The sequence below is a fragment of the Limanda limanda genome, chromosome 11 (assembly GCF_963576545.1).
Source record: "Limanda limanda chromosome 11, fLimLim1.1, whole genome shotgun sequence".
Taxonomy (NCBI): domain Eukaryota; kingdom Metazoa; phylum Chordata; class Actinopteri; order Pleuronectiformes; family Pleuronectidae; genus Limanda; species Limanda limanda.
Genome location: NC_083646.1, coordinates 2319780 through 2335937, shown reverse-complemented (window position 1 = coordinate 2335937; position 16158 = coordinate 2319780). Strand labels below are relative to the sequence as shown.

The following is a 16158-nucleotide window of genomic DNA, read 5'->3' as shown; positions in this document are numbered from 1 at the left end:
CCTACTCGTCTAAAGTGCTTCAGCTTCAGTTTTGTTCTCAGGTTGACAAACAACAATATTAAAACTTGGCAGAAAGCTGGTAAAACGTCACATTTTCCAACCTGGTACTTCAGAAACTCCGGTATAATATTCCTGGGTCCTAATGCATGGGACATAAACTAATTATAACATAATTGAAGTTCTGTGAGTCACTGGATAATGAGACGAGCATCGATCCACTTCATCCACTCCAGCTGTGCGTAAAAGCGCAAAAGGAGCGTTGAAGGATCCTTGTGGCGAACTGAGGCATCGTCTTCTTCTTCTTCTTCTCTCTCTCTCGACGTTAAGAAAGAGCCGAGCAGAGACGTGGAAACTACCTGCACATGTATTTTTCTTATCTTACTCGGGCTAAAGGGAACGAGAAGGCGTTTGATATTTCCATGCAGAGTCATTTTACGCACGGTTTGTGATGATGGAGATGGTGAAACTTGTTGTGATTGTTCTGCTGCTGCTGACAAATGTTTTCTGTCAAGATGTGGAAAACTGGAGAGGAGCCAGAGAAGAGGTGAGACTCCAGCATCTTCACATTTATTAGGATTCACAACCGATATCAGGATGTTTGGTAAACAGACAATACACTATAACCATTGTCTTTTCTGTTTAAAGCCTCTTGGACAGATGATTTATTTCACTTTTTGACTTGAATATAAAAATATTCATAATATTCAGTCTCTGTTTTTCCTCCTTTGTCTCATTGAAGAACAAATGGCCAAACTCTGAAGTCATTGAAGATGTTTTCGTGAGACTGATCAGAAAACCAGGACCACGCCAGTATCTGAGACTCACGGGGAAGAAAGACTCTGGTAGGAATATTTATTAATTAATTTAATTATTTACATATAAACAAATTAACTTTATCTAGGTCTAATGAGACAGATCACTGATTTATTGTCATTATATAAACAGGGAAAATACAGCCAGCACATAAACGTAAGTAGCCAATTAATAAATCATTTTGCTTTATTTTGGATTTTTCAGTGAGTTGCACTTTTTGCAGTTTTGACAGAAGCTGCTTGTTTTTCGTCCCCAGGACACAAATTCCAAACCTTCGTGGGTCTGATGGGGAAACGGAGCTTTGAGGATGAAGGTATGATTTTATTCAACTGCCACAAGAGAAACAAAACAAGTGTCATGTCAGTGGAAATCTGCCTGGTAACAGCTGACCTCATCCCTGCAGGCTTCATGGGAGCTGCACAGAGGAGCGAGGATTACTGAGCAGAAAACATCTGTTTCTCTACTTCGATTCATCTCAGATCAACAAGAAGAAGTTTGTGTTTTCAGTTTGTCGTTGTTTCATGAAAATGTCTCATTGAATAGTTTGACACTGGGGGACACCAGCGACATCTAGTGGCAGAATACTGTAAACACTGGAAGTTAAACAACAGTGATACTTGAATGGTGCATAATTATTATGATGTAAAACTCACTTTATAATAAAACCATCTCACTCTTCGTTATCATCACAGGTTTATTAAGTGACTTTGTACAATACAAATGAAAAATAAAATTAAAAATACAGAGATGGAGTACATAGCCAAAGCAAATCGCGGTGTCGACTCTTCATTTCCCACTTTTCATTTTCCGCAGAGTGACTGAAATATTGTCCAGGATGTTATTTGTAAAAGTGTGTATGGATTTGTGTGTTACTGTTTTCATCCAGAGCACCGGACGCTGCTGTTAAAAGTCTCTGAGATTCTTTTTTTTTCTAAACATACAAAAGAAGTTATGACTTCAGCTGGCTCGGTGTATATATATAAAAATAAACTAAAGTGAAGTATAACACTTATGACATTATAAATGGTGGTTCCAAGGCTACTGGAGACAGCGAAACACAGGATAAAGAAAGCGTTACATGTCAAAAAAAATAAAAGAAGAGAAGAAGCTTTAGCCATTAAAAAAAAAAAAAAAATCCATCAAAAAAAAGGCCCAAGGTGCATTTTTTCCTCGTTTTTCTCAAATTCATGATTTTCAGTTGACACTATTTCATGATTGGCTTGGTTGAGTCGCCCTCACAGGAGCGACGGCTCACCAGGTACACTCAAAAAGAAAAAGAAGGATTAATTAATGCCTTGTCCTCTGGGTTTAATACACGGTCGACGATCAGGTTAATATTCACTGAATGTTACGGTCACTTTTTGCTGTAAACAAATAGAATTCACCAGAACTTGATTGTACAACAGTCAGACGTAACTCAGCTCTCTTCTCCATCTCACCTCCATTAAAACTACACGTCAGTGGTTTCAAAGCAACCGTGGGGGTTTGGGGGGGGTAGGAAGAGCAGCAGGTGGGGGGGCGCGGGGACAGTATTCAGTTAAAACAACAACAATAATAACATCAATAATAATAATAATAATTAAAATAATGTGGGTTTGGCCTTTCTAACGTGGGGTTATTTTAATTGGCTGTTAAGGTAAACACATTCTTCGATGATGATGAGTCCCGAGGCAGTGAAGGGGGAGGGGCTTCTGTGATGGCGATTCTGACTGTACATGTAGACCCGTCTCCACCGCCTACCCCCCACCCACATACCTACATATACTCCCAGTGACCCCCTCTAGTGGGTGGGAGCAGGAGCACAGCTGTGCTGGCAGACAGAGCGGAAAGGAAGAGGATGAAGAGGAGGATGAAGAGGAGGAAGATGAGGGTAATGTCAGCACCACACACTGGTGACCTGACCGGCAACGTTGGCAAACAAATACAACTCGAGTTGGGGGGGGTCCTGCCGACTTTAAAAGATCTTGCCTTTCTTTTTGTTCTTCTCCAGAGTCCTGAGAGAGAAGGAGATATAACCAGTTAGGTGTTAATTAACATTTCAGCTCTGTTAGATCTATAAGTAACAAATAAATACATCACTTTATAGGTCCTGTCTGATATGGATGATAGATAAACACCCACACAGTTCTGAATGATGCAGTTATATCCTGTATATCTAAGTAAAGGTCATCTATAGCAGGGACTCCTTTGATTTTAGCTTGTGTGTCAGGCCTGGTTTGTTTTTTACCTGCCACTCTTACAGAATCCTGAACGCTAACGGCTTGATGTTCAGAACGGTTTCAGGAACTTTAGATTCTTATCCATCCCATAATAACTTCAGGGAGGCATCTGATCAGCCCCAAATTCCTCCTGCGACAGGACAACAAGCCCGAACACAAGCTGGAGTCAAAGAGAACAAGGAGTCTAGCAACAGATGGTGAGAACCCTGCAGAGCCCGGATCTCCACGTGGATCTGGCATCACATGAGGAGACTAAATCCACAGAAGAACTGAGGCCAAGAACCTTGAAGGGAAACTATTATCTGAAGTTTGTATGAAGTTAATTGGTAAATAAGGATAATTCACTGCATTTCCTTTAATGAATCCTTATTTTAGTTTTGGTGCCTTGAGCTTTTGATCTAAACAAACCCTGCAAAGCCAGTGTGTTGATTTGTGCACGAGACAGGAGTGCATGCAGACACCTGACCATGGAACGTGTGACAGTGACTTGTACCTGGAGGCCTCGAGTTTCTGCTGCTCCTGGCGCTGATGGGCCTCCCAGTTCGCTCTCTCGTCCTCGAACACGCGTCTCTTCTCCTCCAGCTCTTTGTGCTGCGCCTCCAGGTTCCTCTTCATCTGTTCATGGCGTCTCTGAAGCTGCAGAGACACAGGCAGGTCGGGGGAATCAGTGAAAAAAAAACGTGAAGTACACAGCTTATACCCTCAAAATGTATCCTGCACACAGAGAAACAGGCTTCAACACACGATCACAGACAGATTAAAGTGGTGAGTGTCAGTTAATTCGCTGCTGGGAGAGAAATTAACAGCAGATTCAACAGAAAAAGAAATGTGAAAACACTTCTGCAAACTTAAAGCTCAAGAAAATCAACATTATAACTTCCTGTGAAATTCAGGCAAAAATGAGTGTGATGCTGACGTGACCTTTTCCTTTTAACTCTGTGTCACATTACCATGTTGAATATATTTTCTATGCACATAAAACAAGTCATTACAACATTATTGATGCATCTTTCATTTATCTACAATATTATTAGATTTGCTTTCACAAACTCTTCATGGATCATTAAAGAGGAATCGCTCATATCGGCAGTAGACGAGATAATATTCAGTTTGTGTAAAAGCCCGTCTGGTGTAAACAAGTTAATATTCATGTTCCTGCTAAGGTTTGTAATGAAATCTAATTTTATTGCAAAAATCTCAACACATGGAAATAATAAGAGACGGTTAACTGCTCCATGTGAAAAACACATATTTCTACCGACATGTTTAAGTCTGTATGAACGTTGACATGCAAACAGCCCTTATCTGAGATCTGCTTGGAGGAGGAACTAACAAGCAGAACATCCATTCTCACAGATCAACAACTGTTACACAACCAACCACTGAACCACGCGAGCACATGACCGAGGAAGATGTTCAGATAGAGGAGGAGCTTCACCTCTGCTTCGGAGTCTTTGAGCTTCTGCACTTTTTCTTTGACTTTCATCTCGAACACTTGCTCCATCTCCATCTCCATCTTCTTCATCTTAGAGACGTGCTCTCGCCTCTCCTCCTCCATCTGGGCCAGAGGACTCCTGCAGGGGGAAGACGGGAGCACAAACACACGCTTATTAATAAACTGTGAAATATGAAAAGCCTCAGTTTCTTTCTCCCAAGGGTTTGATAATGACGTCTTGGGATTTATGGCCGTATTTTGTTTTATAAACAAGCAGGAGAAAAGCTGCTCTGGCTTTGAACAGTGGAACACAAGCCTTTGAATCAAATTTCAAAATCTGATTTACTTCCGTACTTTCCTCTCTACACAGCGGCCAGAAAAAACAAGGAACTACCTCTAAAATCTGTGCAGTAGAAGCTTTGTAAAAATATATAACAGTGTTGAGACATATAACTTTACCCCCCAAATCCCCAAAGGAAAACAAACATTGGAGAACAGGAGGGAAACGAGAGGAGAAGGTTTGAAGTTTTAGGATCCGACAAGGCTGTGAAAGGAGCAGGGAACCAAACCATATCTGGAAACCAGTGGAGGAACCAGAGGGCTAGTGGAGGGGACACTGGTTGTTAGTGCGGATGATGGGTTAAATGTTAGTGAAGCTCAACAGGACAGGTTGTTGCAGTGCGAGCGTCCAGAGACCCGTCATGAAACATGTGCAGTGGTTACCTGTGATTATTAAGAGCAGTGACAACACGAGCAATGTTTTAAAACTATCATTCATCTGATCGTGATCTGAAGTTGAACCTTTGTGCAGTTACAGGTTTTCCAAGTTACAGTAAAACAAAGGGAAACCATCAGTATCAGCTGCTATACTCATTTTAAATGAAAACACATACAACAGTACAGTAACAGTGTAAGAAATAAGCCTATAATTCTGTAACTAGTACTAGTGCGTAGCTGAGATAATGTGGATTCAGTAGTGAATCAACTGTTAATATGTCATCTTCAATATGTATTTGAACTACGACCAAAAGAAATTTATGGATTTGTTGTGGAATACTGGGTCTCAGGCTGTAAATCATTTCAGCAGCAGCAGCACAACCAGCATGCAAACTTTGTCTTATGTGGAAACACTGCAGGTTTAATGTAATTACAGCCTTGTAGTCCTGCATGTCACAAACACAGGTAACCGCCCTGAACACCTCATGTCCAGGTCTCTGTTATTAGTCCAAACAGCAGCAGGTGGAGGCAGCACGACGTACAACAGTGGAATGAAATATGAAAGCATCCCCTTCATAACCGTCAAACTAGATTTATAAGACTCCTGGAAACATCTAGTGACAGAGGGAAGACGAGGAGGGAAGAACCGAGTCAACAGGGAAGAGAGGAAAGAACGTGATGCAGTGAACGAGGGAGAAGAGAAGAAGACAGAGAAATGAAGATGTTCAACAAGGGTCGGGCAAAAAAAGTGAAAAAATGACCACTTACATTCCGTCAACTGTGTCAACTCTAAAAAAACAAAAACACATACAACCAAACACACACACGCACACAAAAACACACACACACACACACACAGACACACACGGCATGCAATGATGAGGTCATGCACTAAAATAAAAACTGCCAGTTGTGTGTCTGTGACTCAAACTGCTTTTTCACTGCAAGTGGAAAAAACTGAGAAAAAAAACCTGAAAGTGTGGAAAAATAACAATGTGGGCTTTGTGAGCCGGGTGTGAAAAAATATATTAGCAGAGTTTGTTTTTATTGTTCAGCTGTGAGTTAGCATCAGCAGCGTGAGGCCTCGATTCAGCGGTGGCATGAGTTTTAGGCAAAGTAGAGCAGTTAAGTGATGAGTGAACTCAAACCACAGACAGTTCGTCAAACATCACAAACAAAAGGACAAATGGTTGAAGAATGAAATGGCGGCCATGTTGCTTTCACAATTATATTGACCTCAGTTTAACGGATGCGACTGATCAAAAACAAGGTCGACTTCAAGCCCGTAGAATTACACAAGTTGTTTGACATATTTTCTCAACAGATCCTGCAACTTCTACATCTGAATTAAGTCTCCTACATAAGGACCCTGTTCTATTATACACAATAATGCAGGTCTGTCAATAACTTCTTTACTTGTGAGCGTCTCTCTCCTGCCTCGTTGTCTCTAATGTGTCCTGTGCGGGACTTACTTGGTGCACAGTTGTCCTTTAGCCCGGTTGTTGTCCACGCCGTTGTAGGTGACGGCCGCCAGCTTCCTGCTGCGGTAGTTCTCATAGTGGACGTTGTTTGTCACGTCCTTCAGATCCTGCATGTGTGTTCTGGCAACGGCAGAGAAAGAATTCTAAATATTTAAAATCCTCTGTGAGAAACGTTTTAACTGAAAACTCAGCTTAGTCCATCACCACCTGGTGGATGACAGTGTTAAGTGTGAATGATACTGTGTATGTTTCTGTACCTGATGAGCATGTCCCTGAGGATGGTGAAGTCGCAGTGGTCACCGTTTTCAACTAGAGGGCGAAATAAAACAAGTTAGTCAATTGTCAAGTAAAAACAAGAAACCTTGTTTGTACCTCAAATACAAAGAAAGCATTTAATCAAGTATTTTGAATGTGGTATATTATTACACTAAGAAAACACTTGTACCTTCTGCAACCCCCCAGGGGTACTGTCTCCCTCGGACCTTCTTGCTGTTCACCTCGATGATGGTGTTGCTTCCTACTACAGCCAGCGGCAACTTGTCCTAGAAGTAGAACACAAAGTGTGTGAGTCTGGGGTTTGTAGGAAAACTGGTACATTTAGATAATTTGATGTGTGGATACGGGAGGAGACAAACCTTGATCTTCTTCACCAGTCTGTTCTCCTCTTCGTCGTCTGTCTCTGGGAACTCGTAGATCTTAATTTTGTGCTCTAGGATTTCCCGCATGATCTAATTCAGAAGAGAAGATGTGTGAGCTGACACAACACAGGTGTGAGCTGAGCATCATTCTAATCAAGAAATATCAAATTATCTTGTCCACACTTGATTTTTCTCATGTTTTTAAAAGATGCATTATTGGGTTTGTCTCTTCTTAACATTAACATTTAACCACATCAACCCAAAAGCAACCTCTTAATATCTTGTTTAAAGATTTGTTCTACAGCCTTTTTGAATTGTATGTCTGTATTATTGTCAGGACATCTTTTTCCACAATTCAAAGAATGTAGGTCATCAATTACAGAGGACTTTTCTTCCAAGATGCACAGAACTGTCATCACACCCATGTCGAAAAGTTAACTCCTCTGTGGTGGTTCTTGTTTTCTGCAGCAATGTGCAGCTGTGGAAACCACTGACCTGCTTTTTGAACTGTTGGCATTCCTCCGGGGTGAGAGTGTCTGCTTTAGCGATCAGTGGGATAACATTGACTTTCTCATGCAACCGCTTCATGAACTCAATGTCCAGGGGCTTCAGTCTGCAGAGAGATATCAGTCACAGAGTTATTGTATGTTACATTCTTGGTGCATATATTGTACATTTACAAGACATGGAAACAAAGGGAAGTATTTTGAGCTTTTGGGTTTAAATTTCATCACTGATGCAGCTCTTACTGGTTGAATTGTGCCTCAAAATCTAAGTCAACTACAAATCTAATAGATTTTGAATAAATTACTCTAAAACCAGGCCTGACCCGACACTAACTCACCAGCAGAATGTGCTGTTGACGTCGCCACAAAGAGGAACCACAACGTTAACCTCTGTGCGATTCATCAACCATGTCCCTGATCCTTCTCTTTATTCGGAAATTATCAAACCAGACTGTCCCACACAAATATGGCATCAACAGAGGAAACAGAAGATTGGGGCCAAAATGAAAATAGATTTGAAACCATGAGGAATATGAAATGTCATCACAGAGAAAACAGAGACTAGAGTTACTTCCCCCTTCAACCAGAGCAGGTTCAGTTCCTCCAGGTGTTCCCGACATATCGCTTTACAATAATAATGAGGTCACCGGGAGCTTAACCTTTGACCACTGAACTCTATCACAAGAAAGCGACAGACGGACACGACTACAATCATTTGGACTGTGAAATCCACACTTCACAATATGGAAAGTGATATTCAATTCAGAGAGATAAGGAAATCCTCGTAAATGTTAGACTGGGGGAAGGTAATGTTTAACACTCCTGCTTGAAAAATGACTCAAATTTCCTCCTGGCCACACGTAACAATGATCAAGCAACTGATTCATTTTGAATTTATATTACTTTAGTTCCTCTTTCTGTTACTGCTTCCTTTCTAGTTAAAGTGTAAAGAGGCAAATTGTTGGTTTTCTCACAAATTAAACCAACTTATCGTCATTGCCGAGCTAAACCACAGTTTGTGGGAGGCCACATTTTATGACCCAACAGGGACGAGCGTGGGCGATAAGTTTTATTAGTCACTGTCTTCAAACCATTCAAAAAAAAAAACAGTCAAGAGTTAAGCATTCAGAGTGTCTCTGAGCGGCGGAGGTCATTGTGCTGCAGAGTGAGAGCAGTCAGCTGGTGTTATGAGGGGATGCTCTGTGTCTCTGTGGGAACATACGCTGCACATCCTCAAGGCTGGAGCTCTGCTTGTGTGCGTACAGAGGACAAGCTTGTACATACACAACGTCTCACAGAAGACGGACAGACATGAGATGAAGAAAAAAACAAGAGGCTTCTTCATTTCAGGTCACGGTCAACAGTTTTTCGGGGCATGTGAGCACATGCTGCATTTCTGCGTGTACACAAATGGGGCAGCTCCACACGACAGAGACATAAACAACATGTTCCAGCCCTGCAGGGGCAAACAGCCGGGTTCTAGACCTTTTAAGGTCACGAGTTGGGACCCGGAGCAGATTTCCACATTAACACAATTTCACACACTCAATAAGGAGTTAAAGCTTCATTCATGGCAGGAAGTAACTGCTTCAAGCCTCGTGTTTCTATTCACTGCTCCCACTCTTTCTGCTCTTTGACTAACTTGTTTATCGCAATAGCCGATGCCTTCGGAATAATAAACATCCACATTCAAATTCCACACAGTCATTTGGCTGTCAGTATGATCTGTTAGGCATTTTTCCAGTAACTCAGTCCGCCTCCTACTGGTGTAGCTACATCATTGATCCCTGAGGGCTCCACTGGTCAGCATGGGGCAGTCAAATTCCACATCATATGGCAAATTGACACCTGTGTACGTTCTATACCGTTCATACTGTCCACATTCACTTCATGCTGTTGACCACTGAGCTGATCCAGAAGCAGCTGAGGTTTGAGCACCTCGCTGGAGAGTTTAAGGAAGGAAGCATGTCATGTTTCATGTGTGGACCACAGAAGGAGTGGGGGAATGGGGATCCTAATAATATCAAATCAAAAAAAGGAAGGAAGTGCTTTAGTCACTAACCTTTCCTGGACTTTTCAGACAGCGCAGGGATCTGAACCAGCAAACCTAGCTGGAAGTCAGTCTCTGACCTCTGGGGCACGGCTGACCTCTTATTTCCCTTCTAGGTCACCCTACTATTTTTACTCATTTCCTCCCACTGTTCACCCTTTCCCTTCCAACCTTTTCCTTTCTCCAGTCCTATCTACACATTCCTGCCCTCCACTTCCTTTGCATTGATCAAGCCAGTGACATTTAAGAGTTTGACTAACACTAGAATTGTGCTTTACATGCAACATACGGTACCTTGGATTAAAACATCCGCTAAAATGATTGTCTTGTGAAGTTGTCCAGACTCACCCGTGTCCCGAGGGGGCGATAAAATACAGGCAGCAGTGGATTCGGCTGTCAGGCATCTGTCTTCTATTCACCCGTGATTCTGAGTTCAGGTAGTCTTCGAACTTGCTGTCTATGTGATCAATGATTGGCTGCCAGCTACATAGTACAAATGACAGCTTCCAGTAAGAAACAAATCTCCACAAAGACCCAGAAGGACATTTTGGTGATTACAAATGAAGGAATATGATCCAGGTTGCAGGCTGGTGAGATTCTTACCAGTTGCTGTTGTCGACAGCATCTCCGAACCCTGGGGTGTCAACTATTGTGAGCAGCAGCTGGACGCCGCCTTCCTTTATTAAAACCTTGGACTGCTCCACCTGACACGGGATGGAGAAGAAGAGTACGTTGTGTTTACTTCTGTCTTTGAGAGAAAACCATTTAATTAAAAGTAAAAAACCCAGTTATGAAAGGTTGGGTCTAGATCATTAGTGCTGTCAGCTGATGGTATCATATATGTCACATAGAAAACACTTGAAGCTAGCAGCATGTAGCAACACGCCGTCCCACACTGTGCCATTAGCGAACTATGCCGGGAAACCAGAAAAGCACACAAGCATCTGGAGATAGCAATGCTGTTAGTCAGGAGCCAGACAGATAAAGTACAGGACCTGAGGCTCTCCAGATTCAAAACAACCCTGCCTACGCAAACAAGGATGAAGATTAAAAACATTTGTGACAGGAGCCGACAGTTAGTCTGACTTATTGAAGCCATGGGGGTAAACTGAGGAGTCACTGCATTCATCATAATACATTTTGCGGCTTAATGCTGTTGTAGCTGTTAAACAAGCCACGAATGCAATGTCACTGCATCCATCTTAGTCGACTCGGAGGTCGTTTAATCTACGTGGGAGAAACATTCTTAAGAAAACATGGAAAACAAACAGATAATTACTTTGGTATGTGCGTCACATGCATCACATGTACTATGACATAGTGTCTGGGGCCACATTTGCAATATCTACATGTCAAAATTGGCCAAACCTCTTTGAGTCTGTCATGCTTCATATCTGACATTTGGTCTACATACTTTCTGTATCTGAAACAAAACCGTGTGTGTTTGTTTTTGTTCCGGCTCCTTGCGAACAATGCAGGTGTGTTTGATTGTTTTTTAGCACTGCATGAATATCTCCGTTTAAAGACGTTTATTTTTACCAAGATCAAATGTACCTGTACGGTCTTTTTAATTCGATGTGAGGGTCCAGGATACTCTGCTGAATACAGGTCTGTGAGGAACAGAGAGTTGATCAACGTGGATTTCCCAAGTCCCGATTCACCTGAAACAGAGGAACACGAGACGACAAATCAGGAAAATAGAGCCTTGCATTACTGGAATAACACTGAAAATCTGAGGTATTTAACAAAAAACCCCACCCTTTGCATTACAGCTATACATAAATCAAAGCTGACATTTTTAAGAGAATCAAAGGGCATGTGCCGAGCCGGGGATGAGACTGACATTTGACCAGGACATTAATTCATTATGGTAGCAGTTAAAAGGCTAAAGAAACAACGCGGACAATTGGCCTTTGTGTGCCCCTGTTTCCAAAGTTCCCAAAGAAAAGGATCATTAGTGGAAATGACCACTGGCACTGGCTTCCCGGGCTGATGGCTCCAGGTCAATATTTAACGAGCCAACATTTACGCCCCAAATACAGTCAAAGGGTAAAGTGTGGAGCTTGCACTGCAGCATTTGGCGAACATTTTAAACATGGCATTTAACCATCGGTAACAAGCACACGGCACAACAAGGTGAGGACAGGCCTGGGAAAAGAGCTGCTCTGCGTTGTGTGCTGTTGTTGTTGGGTCGTGTGCATCATGAGGAAGGGACAGCGAGCTCGTCACTTGTGGTATAACTAGTCCCATCGAATCCAATTCACTTCCTCCATCTTTCATCCTCTTTTCCTCTTCTCACACCACACCGGTGACGCACTGCGCTGCACGGCGGGGACATGTGGCCACACAGCTAATCAGAGCCAAGAAAAACGGAATATTGTGTGTGTGTTTGTGTGTGATTGTGTGTGTGTCTATGCAGGAGGGTGACACCATACAAACAAAGGCAACCATTTATCTACTAAAAAGCCCACAGGACGTCCTCTACTTTTCCTGCCGCTAGATGCTCGGCCATCTTTTATGTTTTCTGCAAGCAAAACACTTTGAAGCATTCCTCCGGCTGCAGAGAAGCACTTGGTCACCGCCCAGCTGGTTTTATCAAGAACACTCAAGAGGACGAGAACAAGCAAGATCCAAGTTCTTTGTGAAGAGCCAGTTCAAATGAAAGTAAAGAGAAACGCAGTTCTATAAGCAAGAGAACTGGCTGGTGTGAACGCAACTGGAGATGCGCCCAACAGGAAATGGTTTTGACCCACAGAAACATTTCCCTCCAAACAGAGGCCAATCAGCCGGGGAGGATCTTGGCCGCGTGTCAACGACCACATCCAAGGGTTTTAAAAGAATGTCTGCATTTGTGATTCGCCGAGTGCTGCTCTAGATAAATCCAACCCGAATGTTTTTGTTCTGTGAGGCGAGTGTCGAGAACATAACATCAGGATGAATTCAAATAAGAGAACTGGTAAACTTGTGTCTGACTCAGCAATAAATACTATAAAGTTCCTTGTGTGTGAATGTGGCTGCACACCGACAACCTCTCTCCCTCTCACACAACGAGAAACCACAACGGACGACTTCAAAACGCCACAGCACCGCAAACAACACAATGAAATGATTCAATTAGAACAAAAACGACAGCCGGCGAGCGGAGCAGCGAGTGTTCTTACCCACGACCATCAGGGTGAACTCGAAGCCCCTCTTCACAGACTTCCTGTACACTTGGTTGGGGAGGCTCGCAAAGCCCACATATCCCTCCAGATTCTTCTGCTGCTGCAAGACAGAAAAATAAATAAACATCCACACCAATAAGAAAATCAACTGTGTGACCAAGTTTGGCTGCAAAAACCTCAAAAGAGAAGTCTTCATGGCATTTTTCCCACGGTGTTATAACTGAAATATACCCTTTCAATGAAGATTCAAATTTAATGACCTATTCCAATTGAAGATGCCCCAATTATATTAAATAAATAAATGCATCGTGACATATTTTCAGCTGTGATGAGGCATAACACAATTAGTATAATGGTGAATCTTGACTTTAAATTGGATTATGCAGCACTGGACAGTGAACAAGAGTGTAAACAAAACTCAAAAGTACACAAATCATTTAAATACTTACAGCTGCTTTCTGTAGATCTTTGCGATGCAGTTTCCAAGATTGCAGGAAGAGAGCGAACGATTTCCAGGGGTCACAGGGGAGAGAGAGAGAGAGAGAGAGAGAGAGAGAGAGAGAGAGAGAGAGAGAGAGAGAGCAGAAGAACAACAAAAGAACAAGAATCAATCTCGAGAATCAGCTTCTCAAGATGCAAAGACCCACCCGAGGCGAAATGATTCACGATCTTCTCTACTGTAACAACCATAGATTGACTTTAAACCAGTTCCTTTAAAGTCAGAGGCACCTTAAGGTAAGGTAAGGTAAGGTAAGGTGCCCCCCCCTCATTCACCGCTGCCTCCTCGGCTGCAGCATCTCCTGCCAACCAGCAGCAGCCCACATGTCTTCAGTGTGACTCTGTGAGCTGCCTGGCTCACAGGATGAGGAAGAGTTCAACCCTCAGCTGCAGCCCAGGGAATCAATATCTGTGAAACTGCAACAATAAAAAAAAAATCAAGTGAACTATCAGATTCTCTTTCTCTTTTTGAGTAAGAGAGAAGATTTCTATTTTTGGAGACAGCAGCTGTCAGTTTCCTCTCAGGCAGTGTCTGCGACCGGAAGTGGTGGAGGAAGGTGCAGGAATGAGCTGCAGATGTTTCATTTTAAATAATCCTCATCATCTTCATCATCTTCATCATCAGGGCCTGGAGCTAATGATGTTAAAAAGTCAAAACTCTTGGAAGGTTCTAGATCGAGTGTAATCCAGATTAAATGGCCTCGTCCTCCTGAAGTGGAACCGTGACAGCTTCCTGGTTTGACCTACATGTTCCAATAAATGCATTTTAATCAAATTATCGATCCCACACTGGGCCAGCTGTCTGACACACACACAGACACACACACGGACACACACACAGACATGCGATGGAAACACACACTTTAAAGAGGATTTGGATCTACAGACTCTTTATAACGTGGGACTGTGAGATGTGATCTGGACACACACGTTATAAAAAGCTCTCATCTCATTCCTCTCCCCCTTTTAGATTCACACAAGTTAGCATCGACGAGCCGGGGATCGAACCCACGGCACGACGCCCGGTTTGCTACACCCGTCGTGGAACGTGGTTCTACGCGGTGTCCACGCCGAGCTCGATCACTTAAAACACGTTAAAACCAAAGAAGAAGAGAAGAGAACGAACGAGCCCAGAGGCAGGAAATGACACCGAAGCTAGCAGCTAGCTAGAGGAGCTAGCTAGCATCGGGAGTGGAGGCTCACGACTGGGCGTTGGTTGCTCGGACAACAAGCTCCAGCTCCAGCCGCGGAGGAGCCACTTATCCCGGGGAGAATCTACCGTGGACACCGGGCTCCGGGGAACCGGGGAACCGGGCCCGGGGTCCGGGGGTAATGTGTCGGTTCTCACCCATGACGCTGCCGCTCCCTGCCGCTTCGAGTACCGATCACCCACAAGCCGACATTCCCCCCCCTCCTCTCGTTCTACTCCTCGTCGCTGATTCTGGGTTCAGTTTTACGCAACGTGCGTAGCGCAACGTCAGCGGCACCCGACGAGGCTACGCTTGAAAACTGGCGTAGAAGCGTACGGGAATCGCTCGGGGCCAAATCTCGCGAGGCCGCCTCGACTTCCTTTCAGCGTTCCCGCGTCTTCTCGCGATAACCACACGTTTTTTATATATATTTTCTTATTTTTAAACAGGAAGACTTCACTGTAGAGAATATAAGACTTCTTATTAAAATATGTCGTAAGTTGTTTTGATGAATTTGCGGTTTTCACGTTGGGTTTACGTGTGACGGAATGAGAGCAGCGTCCGTTGTAGCCATGGTAACCAGGGCTCTTAACAACGCGCGCCCTCATTGGTTAAAAACCCAGCAAAGCGTTCTCTGATTGGCTAACGTCGGTCCGGCACCGAACAAGGTTGTGTTGACCGTCTCATCGAATAAGGAGATTTAATGAAGGAATATTCGTGTTTTACGAACCGTAACAACCACCTGCTGCTGGTTTGTGATGCTGGAGGAAGGGTAGGAGACGATGTTTGTCTTTTTATGTGAGGAAATTCTGTTTAACTGCTTTTTAAACGGGTAAATAAGATGCCTGGCTTCCTTATAAATGGATAATACATGTCTAATTCAAGCTAACTGTCAAATGCACCAGATTACAAGTAATTAAATTCAATGTATAATGATTTGAAGTGACTTGACCAAGTGCTTTTAACCCCATTACATTTATCTGATTACTTATTTATTTATATGTATATATATATGATACATTTGTATTATACATTGAGACAATACTTTATATACCCACATCTATATTAACTATTTGTTAAGTAGCTGCAACATTATATTGACGTTTTTTACTGAATCATTATTTATAATCCAAGAAAGTAGAATGGAACTCAACAGAGTAACAACATTATTTATATAACTTTTGTATCTAAATTCACAGAATCCAGATTCTTATTTGGCGCTGCACCAAGTTGCATAAATATCTGTCCCCTAAACATACAACAAAGGGACAGGGATGAAAACATAACCTCCTTGGTGGAGATACAAACAAATACAGATCTTTAACATCCTTGGTGGAGGTGTTCATAAACATAATTTTGCCAAATTAAGCCTTTTGGTACTTATATATTTCAATGCCCTGTTCAATTGTGTTCTTTGCTCAGTTTTGAGTGGAGGTCTTTATCCTGC

General features: G+C 42.7%; 2 protein-coding genes across 4 annotated transcripts; one reads left to right on the top strand and one right to left on the bottom strand.

Annotated features, from left to right (window-relative positions):
• Nucleotides 1–451: 451 nt before the first annotated feature.
• On the top strand, nucleotides 452–1596 carry LOC133013505 (protachykinin-like). Its single transcript, XM_061080461.1, has 5 exons — nucleotides 452–544; nucleotides 740–842; nucleotides 946–969; nucleotides 1070–1126; nucleotides 1217–1596. Exons 1-5 carry the CDS (start codon nucleotides 452–454, stop codon nucleotides 1252–1254), a joined length of 315 nt encoding a protein of 104 aa, XP_060936444.1. The 3' UTR covers nucleotides 1255–1596.
• septin7b (septin 7b) lies at nucleotides 1494–14933 on the bottom strand. Of its 3 annotated transcripts, none has more exons than XM_061080457.1 (15): nucleotides 14870–14933; nucleotides 13473–13489; nucleotides 13021–13123; nucleotides 11414–11520; nucleotides 10463–10563; nucleotides 10208–10342; nucleotides 7799–7916; nucleotides 7301–7393; nucleotides 7111–7207; nucleotides 6923–6974; nucleotides 6657–6785; nucleotides 5953–5973; nucleotides 4471–4606; nucleotides 3526–3668; nucleotides 1494–2807 (listed from the first exon to the last, which is right to left on the bottom strand). In XM_061080457.1, the coding sequence occupies exons 1-15, from the start codon at nucleotides 14871–14873 to the stop codon at nucleotides 2768–2770; spliced, it is 1296 nt and encodes a 431-aa protein (XP_060936440.1). In that variant the 5' UTR covers nucleotides 14874–14933; the 3' UTR covers nucleotides 1494–2767. The 3 variants fall into 3 exon arrangements, with proteins under 3 accessions (XP_060936440.1, XP_060936441.1, XP_060936442.1); XM_061080458.1 differs by having other exon boundaries at nucleotides 13021–13120; XM_061080459.1 differs by lacking the exon at nucleotides 5953–5973.
• Nucleotides 14934–16158: the final 1225 nt, after the last annotated feature.